General features: G+C 33.9%; 1 protein-coding gene across 4 annotated transcripts; it reads right to left on the bottom strand.

The window, feature by feature from the left end:
* Positions 1-921: 921 nt before the first annotated feature.
* LOC103408494 (transcription factor bHLH93-like) lies at positions 922-2,475 on the bottom strand. 4 transcript variants are annotated; one of them, XM_008347341.4, is made up of 4 exons: positions 2,330-2,475; positions 2,068-2,193; positions 1,788-1,958; positions 922-1,176 (listed from the first exon to the last, which is right to left on the bottom strand). In XM_008347341.4, exons 1-4 carry the CDS (start codon positions 2,405-2,407, stop codon positions 1,090-1,092), a joined length of 462 nt encoding a protein of 153 aa, XP_008345563.1. In that variant the 5' UTR covers positions 2,408-2,475; the 3' UTR covers positions 922-1,089. The 4 variants fall into 4 exon arrangements, with proteins under 4 accessions (XP_008345563.1, XP_008345564.1, XP_008345565.1 ...); XM_008347342.4 differs by having other exon boundaries at positions 1,788-1,955; XM_008347343.3 differs by having other exon boundaries at positions 2,335-2,433.
* Positions 2,476-12,124: the final 9,649 nt, after the last annotated feature.

Genomic DNA, 12,124 nt, shown 5'->3' with positions numbered 1-12,124 from the left:
ACTACTCTGATAGGGTACTGTGATAGTGACTGGGCAGGAAGTGAGGATGACATGAGAAGCACCTCAGGATATGCATTTACACTTGGATCCGGTATGTTTTCATGGGCATCAATCAAACAAAACACAGTGGCACTATCCACTGCAGAAGCAGAATATGTCAGTGCTGCAGAAGCAACATCACATGCTAAATGGCTAAGGTTTGTGCTTGAAGATTTTGGTGAAGAGCAAGTGGAAGGCACACCAATTCTGTGTGACAACACTTCAGCCATAGCAATGGCAAAGAATCCAGTTCTACACCAGAGAACTAGGCACATCTGTCGGAAATTTCATTTTATCAGGGAAGCTATCCAAGCAAAGGAGATTGAACTAGTCTACTGCAAAACAGAAGACCAGATTGCAGATATACTAACCAAGGCACTGTCAAAGGATCGATTTGTTTACCTAAGAGATCTACTTGGTGTGAAATCAGCTAAAGGGTTAGAAGGGAGTGTTGATATGTAACCCTTGAGCTAATATCTTGGAGCTAAAGTTACAAATTTTGATTTCTCTTTTATGTGCCTTATTTTCTGATGTAATCTGAGCCATTGGATCATAGTCCAAGTGGTCTCCTCTCTAGCATAGGATCTAAGTGATAGAACAAGCCAAGTGGCATCATCTCATAGGATGGTAGCAATGTATGGTTGAGATTGTGTTGTGTTTTGGTGAGTGAAGGATCTCCCTTCCTTTTCATACATAACAGTTACAAATGTATTTGGAAATATGGAGTGAAATCGAAGAGACACATTTCAAGCTTCTTCTCTCTCATTTCTCTGTTTTGTTTTTCAACCTCCAATACAGAAATCTCCATTGGTGAAAAACACATAAAACACAAACTCTAATATTGATTATCCGCAATCATCTAATAATATAATTAAGCTAGCATTTGTAACTATATGATTAATTGAACAGTTCATTGGCCCCAGTGGAAGAGGGGAATATAGCTAGGGGATGGGACAGAGAAACAAAGGGGTAGAAAGTGCAGCAAAAGGTACAATACGTATGACATATATATATATATATATATATATATATATATATATATATAGGTCTTTAATCTTGCTCACTGCTTGTGCTCCAAGTTTGAATAGCTTGCAAGACTGCTTCTTTCACCGCCTGAGCATCTATGCTATCCGCCGCCTGTTCAGTGCATTGGAAATGCAACGTATAAGTAAAAAGAAATTGTAAAAATTCTAAGATGATCTCAAGCAATATATATACCTCGAGTGCCTTCGTTTCGACAAAGTTAAAAAAGTGAGTTCTAACTCACTGGTTGAATTTTAAACCATGTAAATACAAAATTTTATCGAAGATATTAAGATACTAAATTATAAAGCCATGTCATGCCACAATAATTGTGTCAGAGCTAGTGTAGTCGCAATAAGGAGTACAAAAGGTGTGGTTAAGACCATGTTTGTACAATTTACTCGTGATGTTAATTTGTACAACATTAATATACGTACAAATTATAGAGTACATGACCCATATATACATATATGTATGCTGGCATAATATACACATTCATAAAAAAAATATATTCCTGATGGGCTCAGTACAAAGGGGCCAGAGTGAACGAAATTAAGGGTTCTTTTACAGTACATCGGTGTAGGATGCACCACTGCTTGGATAGATAGATTATGAAAGTTGAAATTCCGCCATGCAAATTTTGTCGTCCGCTATACTGGTGCATCTCATACATTAAGGCAGTGTACAATTTTTGAGAAATTAAATATGATAATATAATTTCTTACTTCTCCAACAGCTTCTAGTTGGAAAGTGTCTGAACAAGAAACCCTAGCATCCAGCACATCGAGGCCGAGCTCCTCAAAGGCTTCGAGAATGGAGACGAGCAAACCCGGGCAATTCTTTTCCGACAACACATGAATTTGGAAACCCTTTTCTAGGGTTTCAACTGTAACCTGCTGGAAATTATAATAACAAGGACAGTTAATCAAATGAAGAACTATTATACGCTAAGGTGTCCCAAAGAAAATAAAACAATCTTCAGCAGTTTATTTAAGCTATATGCACCGCGGGTAATGGATTTTGGGCAATTGAATTCTGGGAAGTTCCAACGCCTTGTCTCATTGCGTCCACTTTGCGCTTCAACTCCTCGATATACTTGGATGCATCAACGATAATTGAAGTTTTGTTCAGCTGCCAAATCACAGAAAGCAGCAACAAATTATGAAATTTGGATGAAAGATATTGGAATCGCTAATGAAATTTGGATGTACATATATAGTAACTAATTCTGGCTAAAGTAAGCCATTGCTTATTTCAAGTTAATTACAGCACTGGAATTAGTGGCAGCACGAAGTTGCAACAATTTCTCATACAGAGCTGCTTTCTTTCGTTCCTTGGAACTCATGCTTCTTCACCCCTTCAGTCTCTCTTGATCTTATGATGGATTTGAGGGCTTTTAAAGAGGACAGGGATGTTGCATAGTGCGGCCTCAACATTCCCTATGTTTTTCTCCAGTATATTGACGTAATTGACCTTTCTAATTAACAATTCAATTATTTTTTACATAAAGTTGAGATTTAAGTTAAACTCGTTATATTAAATTATTAAACTGCGTTAACAGGGGAATCTATTTTTGTTTGACAAGCAAAAACCGGGTGTTTTTGCTTGGCAGCGCATGTACAGTTATTTTAGGGAAAAGTGTCAAATAGTTACAAATCATGCATGCGTTATGTGGAGCGCAATGTGTGACGGGAGGTATATTGTAGACAAAAGCATGCCATAGAGATTGGAGTAGGAAGAAAATATATATATATAATGATAGGTCATGCTATCTATACACTCATTTTTACTTCTCAAACATCTTTTTAATTTTTTATCGTCGAATCGAATGAATTTAAAAAAAAAATTAATAGACAAAAACTAACAAAATTGTATAAATAGCACTACGCTATAAAGATATATATATGTTGGCTGAGATTTCTAAAGTATTTTGGTTAGGTCCTAAAAGGAAAATAAGAGTCGTAAATATGAGCTGTAATTAGTATTTTGAAAAGAAAAAAAAGTTATCATAAATTCATTTGTAATAAAATTTATATGTATTACATACACGTGTATATCTTTTTAACTTTTTATTATCGAATAACTTTCTTCTATGGGATTTAAAGACTACCTCCAACTAAAGGTGGATATTATAGCTAATTAAATGGCCACTACACCAAATGGCTTACAGTACATACTGCAGTAATATAACTTTAGCTTGTAACAATGTTAATAGGGATTTGAATCCTCTTTTGTTAACTACTTGGAAATATTTGAGAGTTGAAGAGAAAATAAAGAAGAAAGAATAACAGAGAGCAAGATGAAGAATTAGAGAGGGAGTTTAGAGAAAAATGAGATTTATATTCACTATCAAGAATGATTACACAACTCTGTTTTTATAACAGAAAGTCTAACAACTCTAACCAAATACTAACAAACTTGCTAACTATATTCCTGACTTGTACAATCATTTAACTAAACATCTAATTAATGATGTGGAACACTAAATACTATTTGAATTTTTTCTCTGCTAGGATCTCCTTGAAATTTCATCTCCACATGTCACCTTATTTAAATAACATCTAATGGTTAGAAAACTAGTACCATCATACTTTTTTATTTTATAAAAGCTTAATGGAGAAACTAATTATTATGTTTAATGCTCATAAGTTCTCTCCCAAATCAATTTCTTCTAGTGCTTAGTCAAGTGGAAAGCTAGTAAAGGTTTGGAACTCCAAACCCGAATTTGAACACAACGGATAAATTTTTTTGGGCCACTGACACTGCCTTAATGTGTACTAGTCCGCGACTAAAAGTACGCTAACGCCTCATTTATAATGAGGCTTCATACGGGAATAGATCAATATGCCATCAATAGGTGGTTGGATACTCATAAATTAGAATAACAAAAGAAAAAATCAATTTCTTCTTAGTCACATTGGCTCTTTTTGTTCTTGTTCTTTATTTTGTTGATGGTTAAAGCTTGACCTAAATGCCATAATCCAATCAAGAAAAGTAGAAGAAAAAAAAGAAAGAAATAAAAGATTGAGCAAATTGAATTTTTATATGCATTTCTTAATTTAGAAATCTAAACCAAGAACTTCATCAAAAACAACTTGTTCACATTTTTGTTAATAAGTAGTATTTAAATATTCGTTTCTGATGGCTGTGGTTAATTCACATTCTCGTGGTATTTGGCCATTCTATGTTACACACACACATTTGTTGTGTAAATCTTTTACATGAAACCCATTAATTTGCTGACATTTAAGAAGCAAAAACTGAACATGAAATTTGAATCCAATGACTAACATCTTAGCCATCAGAATTTCAAAAAAAAAAAGCAAAATGATCCTTGTTGGGAGAGGGAACCTAAAAATCAAAATAATACATAACACGAACATAAAGAGGCCAACGTGACGATCAAGGAAGAAGAAGTTGATTTGGGAACCAACTTTGACCATTAAAGATAATAATTAGTTTCTACTTTAACCTTCTTTAAAATAAAATACATAATATTATGGTGTGTTAGTTTTCTAACCATCAGAGGTTGATTTATGGCAAGGTTAAACAAAGAGAGCCAAGTAATTGAACAAGGAGAAAAGTTGATTTGATATGAAATTTCCTGTCCAAAAGGCATGAAGGAGTTGAGCAGACAAGCTTGATGTACCATTATGTCATAACATGCATGAGGAGAACAAAATTATTTTTAGTTAAGAAAGAAACGCAAGGTCATATATGCCATCCAATAGAATAATGTGACATTTGGTGTGTTTGTGTGTGTGTATATATACATAGGGTTTATAGCTAGGTTTTCCCCCCAGAAATTTGTAAACTGTGGACTATTGGGGATAGATATACCATAAATTATCTGTATGAACTACTAATCCAGTGGCAGCAGCAATGGGGCAATTGAGAGCTAAGGACAAGGGGACGACGGCGATCGAGAGAGAGTTAGTACGTACGTGCGGGAGAGAGAAGTGAAGAGTCAGTCCCGTGAGAGAAGAGTTTTGGAAGGATTGACAGCTAAACAACCTTTGACGCATCCTTCACACCTTTCGATGCCTCACTCTCGTCCTCCCTTCTCATCCCTTCTCTGATCACGTGTAGATTCTCTTCCACTCTATTACTTAACGAAAAGAATAATGCCAAGGGATTAAATTTAAAAACTAAATTTTGTAAATTAAATGACATGAAAGTAGATGATTTGATTATTACTCAAACGTTGATAAATGCGCTAATTCCTATTGATACATCATTTAATTTGCAAATTTTATCTACAAACTTAGGCCACTTAGCATTACCCTAACGAAAAATATTAGTAACTCTCTCATTTCAATAATTTTTTTACAACTCTCCTTATATTCAAACCGTTTAATTTCTATGTCACCTTCTAAAGATCAATTCTGTCAAAAACTAACCAAATTCAAAATCTCTTAATCACCTAACAGTTATCCAATAAATAGACGAACCTTGTTATTAACTTAAGCACTAAAATTTTAACATTGTTAATCAAACAGTTAAACGATTTCTGATTTGGTTGTTTTTTGCAAATTCAATCTTTTGAATTGTGAACTAGAAAATAGACTGTTCTAATCCTAGAACAACATTGCAAGATAAAAAGAAGAACCGAAAAAGTAGAATGAGAAGGTCCGACTGAAAAAGTTTAAAAATATTTCCCCTCAATCACCTTAAGTATAAAATAATCACTGTCTGAAACTCTCTTTTGCACGTGCCTTGTGTTGTGTTTTTTTTTTTAAGATTCAATCATTCAAGAATCAAGCTGCACTACAGTTAACAATCTCGACGACATAAATGTTCTAAATGGCTTTCTATAACATGCAAATCAATACTAACAATTTGCTGAATGTAGTAATACTTTGCTTCAGACTGAGCATTAATCAAGGAACTAAAGCATGAAAACCTATTACTAAGATATGAAAATCCCAAGTTTGATGATGATGATCATATATATATATATAGCAAGTTAATTAATAAGTAAAAGCGATTGCATAGTTTGTAGCTGGGAAACAAAACGATTTGGATATTTCAAATATATTGCTTCAGATTGCACACAAACAAATAAGCAGGTACCTTCCTATTCACATGTGTGCCTCTTTAATCATCACAACACAACAATGTACAAAGAATACCCAGCAGCTCCGAGCCTCCGACCTTGTCCCTTTGCCTACTTTCAGTTTCTGTGTATTCTTAGGACGGGCTTTAAGGATCTATCATGCTCTGTAGTCATTATATATATATATATATGAATTTTTTTTTCTTAAATGGGATCCTTTAAGTGCAAGATCTGGAGGTCAGACTGTGAGATCCCATTTTGCGTGAGATGGCTGGTTGACACCAATGGACCGATTCTCTCACATTTGGCATCAATCGAATTTTATTTTGTGAGCTATTATTAGGTATAAAAGTGGACTATGACATTTGTTAAGTTTGTGATAAAACTGAAAACTTTAAAAGAGTATAATATCCTGAATCATAATATTAATGCTTGGAATTAAATTCCTTCAATCCCTATATCACAGTTTATTTATTTATATATTCTATATACGTATATTGTAGGTTACTTATATTTATCCCCATATATATATATATATATATTGTTTTTTTTTCCTTGTAATCTACCTCTTTCAGAATTAGCTGTATTTTATTTTTATCTTAAATATATTTCTTGGAAAATTTTGTAGTCTTTTCATGATATAGATATTTGTAGGTGGCTTGTTTTGAAGTGCTTTTAAAATGGCTAAAAGCGTTTTTGGTAAAAATATATTTTAAACAGTCCTTAGCAAAAATGCATATTAATCCTAGAAAAGCACTTAAAGTGCTTCTTACAGGAATCACTTCAAGTGTTTTTGAAACCCAAAAACATTTTCGTTAAAAGCTCTTTCAGTCATTTTAAAACACTTCCAAACGAGTCCTAAATATTTCTAAAAAAAACCCACTTAGATTTTTGGAATTGTTTCTATAACTTCTTACATATAAATTAATGTAGAGTTTATGGTTCAGTAGATATACACACACACAAAAAATATTATTTCAAGAATAATGCTAGGCAGATCAACTTTTTAGATTAAATTTACAAATCATGTGATGTGTCATCAATGGAAAATAAATACATTAGCAGTCAACTAATAATCCACTTATCAACAACCACATCATATGATTTACAAAATATAATGTGTCTCCTTAGCATTACTCTTATCTTAATTAAACATATCCCATGACTGTAAAGTATAACTAATCCGGGACTAATATATATACGTGCTGCTACGCACTAATTTTAGTCATAAACATATATAATTTTTTGTTGTCGATCCAACGAGATGGCCCTATCATGTATGGAGTTGCATCAATACATTATGCAAAAGAACTTTGTTTCAAGAATAATCAGCATGCAGCACATGCTCTACTACCTTGACTTATGTAATGATTAAGTGCTATGCCTGCAGTGAAATTGATGCATGCATGCTATTTGTTGTTTTCTAGACAGAAATACCAATCTAATGCTACAACTAGATAAAGTGACACATAAAATGGACATCATTGGTCTTGGACATTCAACAGCGGTCTTCAATCTCGTTTCAATTGAGCCTGACCTAAAGCTGATCAAACAATCATGCATGTGGTTACAAAATTGTCAGCCAATTAACAACTTGAGAAAAATAGAGATTAAACTACATTTTTTTTATAAAGTTATAACATTACGAAATAACCACGTCTTGTCCAATTTAATATTTACAAAACTACAAGAAATATTTACAACGACCTAATTAATAAAATATCCTATCCTAACATAAAATAAATCAAATTGCTAATTAATATTTCAACAATATCTATGGCCAACATAAAGTGTATTAGTGGAATTTTCAGTCACACACTTTGATACTGTAGGAATTTGTCAAACAGCAGATTGATGGTAGTTAGGGGGAGGCTCAAAATGTCTCTATAAGTTTTTTCGGCTCTCGGAATGATGAACTGTTGTGATGAATCATTAGCTGGTTCCTTTTTCTTTTTAAAGACCACATTTTTGTACTATTTGACGAGGCAATGTTTACATGCCACGTAATTAATGAATCTATCTAATTGATTGTTGATTGTATACAACACTTATAACATAAGGTGATACACCAATGTAATTTAAAAATGCGATATTCCTAACATTACTGATGTTTTAAACCACATATTCAAATGCAAGAAGGATGAAAGTGAACTGATAAACTGCTCCTTATACAATATTATTACAATAAAGCTCACCTGATGTATATCTCTCACTGTCTTTACGTGTGTACGCCAGATTGTGAGGTGCAATGCTGATCTGTACACGGTTTAACTGTGAACTAATTTAAGTTTTACATGAACCGTGGGAAGAGTACATTTTAAGAAGAATGATTGGATGTCCTATCAGACAGTACTGATATTAATACAAATAGTGCTAAATTTGGAAACGTGTCTCGTGACAAACCCTATTTCTTTCTGGATATAATTTTCTTGCACATTGAGATTCCAATACCTTGGAAAATTAAAGGAGGAAAAACTTAGCTCTATATGTGATCAAATAGATTTTCGTGTTCTTGAACTAAACCATAAGTCTGCTTACTACTGATCATGATGGGCTCTTAAAATGGAAAAAAAAAAAAAAAAAAAAAAGATACTTTCATGCAGTTGTCATAATTTTTTATCTTGTAAATTTCTGTTAAGATCACAAGAAGAATTGGTCTGAGACTGCCTCCAACCGAATGAATGAAACATTTTGAAAAACTTTGGACCAGGTAGACATGCCTTATATACTTCTGTTGTGAATCTGTATGATATTGAACTTGGGAGACAATGAGTTCACGGGCTAGGTACATTTTAGCTAGGAAAAAGATTAACATAAATTTCATATATCATGTCATAAAACTAGATATGTACGTACCTAGATAGATAAATTTTGGTAGGTTGGAACAACTAATTTCTATAAAAGGGACAAAAAAGCATAAAAAAAAAATATAATTTCCAACTCCAATGAATATTCTAGAGCTCATGGAACATATATATAATCAAGGAGTACTAGTTAGGCATTTTTGTCCCCTTTCCTCACGTGTGGGATAGCCTGCAACCTTCACATATCATAGAACAAAGCAAAAGCATATGATAGCACAACGATAGAACATCTCCGGACTTTTGTAAGACAAATTCTTGACATGGGGCCGTGGACAGCTAAGATATTGTTTGATCCCCATAAAATAGGAGCCTTTGATTACAATATAAAGTTCCAAAAGATATTATTCCAAATGAAAACGTAACTGATTTATTAACAGGGGAAATATTTCACAGTTAAGAATCAATTAGAACAGTCAGAATATAACAACTTGATAGATAAGCGATTTTGTTGTTCTCAAATTGAGCTAATCTGTAGTCTAAAACTTATATAGTTATCGGGAGTGTTTTATTACATTTACTATTAAAGAAAAAGTGACAGCAACTACATTCATAACAATGTTTGTTTAATTGCCTATCCAATTAATGATAGCTAGCTGAGACGATAGGCCACCAACTCCAAACATATTGGCAGGAATTTCGAAACTCTAATTTGGGGTTACTCTATGATCTTATGTTTCACAAATCATATGCATGAACATCAATGATCGTATTGACAAAAAATGTGTAAGGTACATTTGTTATCAAAACTTAATGATGCTTCTTGACTCCATTCACATCAGTACTTTTGATACAAGGAAGGAGGGGCTGAAGCCCAACAGAAAAACTACGTAACTAGCTAATATGGGGAAGAATTTACATGAAACAGGTACACAACTACTTCGTGTCAAAGAAATAAAAATATGTGTAATTTTTTGTCCACATATCCTTGTTTCATTGGCACGGGACCCCATGTGACGGTGCATGAAGAAAGTTGAGGTTTCACCATAAAACCAGTTGACAATATAAGAAGTAACCCAATTACTTATAAGCACATATAAGGTCCCTCATTTCCCTGAGGTGGAATTCATACCCTCAACACGCGCTCTCACGTATAGCGAATTTTCAAGCCTAACATATAAACATCACAAATCGGGTGACATGGAGCACGTGTAGCCATTGAGTTTCATACATGGGAACCTGACAATGATACCATGAATAAATTTGAGGTTCCACTATAAAAGCAATTGGCAATATGAGGATTAGTAGCACGATTACTTATAAGCATATGCAAGGTCCCTTATTTCTCCAATGTGGAATTCATCATAATCCCAACATCCCTTATATCATGTAAGTTGTTCTCTTAATCTAGACCAAGGAATCCATGCATTATCAGGCATCCTATATTTTTCATACAAACATTAGCTAATGAGTGGATTTAGGGTAATACTATAGGGAGACCATCAATTTAAATTATATTTTGTAACCATATGACGTGGTTGTTGATAATTAAATTATTATTTAAGTGTTGATTAACGTATTTATTTTTTATTGGTGACACATGTGGTTTGTAAATATGGTTTATAGAGTTGATCTACTTAGCATTATTTGGGTTGTCCTTCACATATCTCAAAACCACAAGCAGTTTACAAGATTTTGGCCATTGAAAGTCGTACGTATAGCCATACAAAAGTTACATAAACCTAACAGTTACCAATTAATTGAGTGTTTACCCGAGAAAATTGAATGTCCTTACTTTACAAGAACGAGAGGATGAGACTGCTTGTTCTCTTCTAGAGGGTGAGCTCCTTTATGATACTTGTTTCTCTTCCTTAATCTTTAAGATTATTCCTAATGCTCAATTTCCTTTTAATGCAACACTATAATGCAGAATCATATAATATATATATACACACACATATATAGAGAAAGAGGTTTACCCTTAAGTAATGTGAGGGAGCGAAGTGTCAAAAACAGCGCCCAGACGCCGCATCAGTTTTGTCAGTTCTTGATTGAATGTGGAAGTGTATTAGGGTTCTTGGTTTTGCGTATTAGGGTTCTTGGTTTTCTTCCATCAATTATTAGGGTTGTTGGTGATTCTCAATCTTGAAGTGGGGTCCCGCCCTAATTCCCATCCTCAAATGGGAGAATAGTAATTAACCCAGTGAACAAACAGTACTGCTATGATTGGGGAGGAGAGCTAGGGTAAGCCGCATGTGCGGGGGCCGCAATGCATAGACGGTCAGATATTGGCCGCTCGGTTGACCATTGTACCAGAGCTTAGATAGTTGGGCTTCATATGAAGCTACTAACTGCTGGTTATGAGTACGGACGGTGGCCCTTTATAAGTGGGCTTCCTCAAATTCACATTCACCTCTACTCTAAAGTAAATGGACAATAAACTTATCCATCATTTTAATTTCATTTAGCTATTAACCGTAATTAAAATGCGTGTCACATAACGAACTAGTCTTTAATTTGGTGTTATTTGTGGCCATGTAATTGGAGAATGTATCAGATTTAACTCTTGTGATGGCGATGACCTTATATATTTGTGTTCATTTTGACACATAGTTGTTGCTCATAAATGATTAGAATGAGATGAAATTATATATTTGTGTTCATTTTGACACATAGTTGTTACTCATAAACGATCAGAACTATTGGAAGCGGGATCTAAATCAACAGGTAAACTACTGATCAGTGTTGTATTGACAAAGTTAATCCACTTACGTCTTGGTTGCGGTGGCGTAACTTTGTTCTCTCTATATGTGCATTATAAAAGTCTTTATAAATATCCCACAATTTCTTAAAACAATATGTATCACATATAAAATGGAAGGGCAAATTTCTTATGTGTTATTCTGCTATTTGATGAACTATTGGGCTAATGAGTAAAGACATGTGCGCATCACAAGAGTAATTTTGCTTATCAAGGGAGGCCTCCAACTATCAATCTTACTGTTGTGCATGTCAATCATCAACCCTCAGCACCATCTGAACAGTTTTGGATTGCAGACACTGGTGCTACATCACACATGACATCTGAGTGGGTAAATTTGGATCTGTTTAAGCCATATCAACTAACTGATATCATTATCACTGCAAGTGGTGTAGGTTTGCATATTTCCAATATTGGTACTTCTAAATTGGTAGTTTCACATCA

The sequence above is a fragment of the Malus domestica genome, chromosome 04 (genome assembly GCF_042453785.1).
Source record: "Malus domestica chromosome 04, GDT2T_hap1".
Lineage (NCBI taxonomy): Eukaryota > Viridiplantae > Streptophyta > Magnoliopsida > Rosales > Rosaceae > Malus > Malus domestica.
This window is presented reverse-complemented; position numbering and strand designations above follow the sequence as displayed.

Coding starts and splice junctions, on each gene's coding strand:
- LOC103408494 (XM_008347341.4), bottom strand. CDS start 2,407: ATGAGTTCCAAGGAACGAAAGAAAGCAGCTCTGTATGAGAAATTGTTG. Junction 2,194..2,329: donor CTGCCACTAATTCCAGTGCT/GTAATTAACTTG, acceptor GTGATTTGGCAG/CTGAACAAAACTTCAATTAT. Junction 1,959..2,067: donor CCCAAAATCCATTACCCGCG/GTGCATATAGCT, acceptor TATAATTTCCAG/CAGGTTACAGTTGAAACCCT.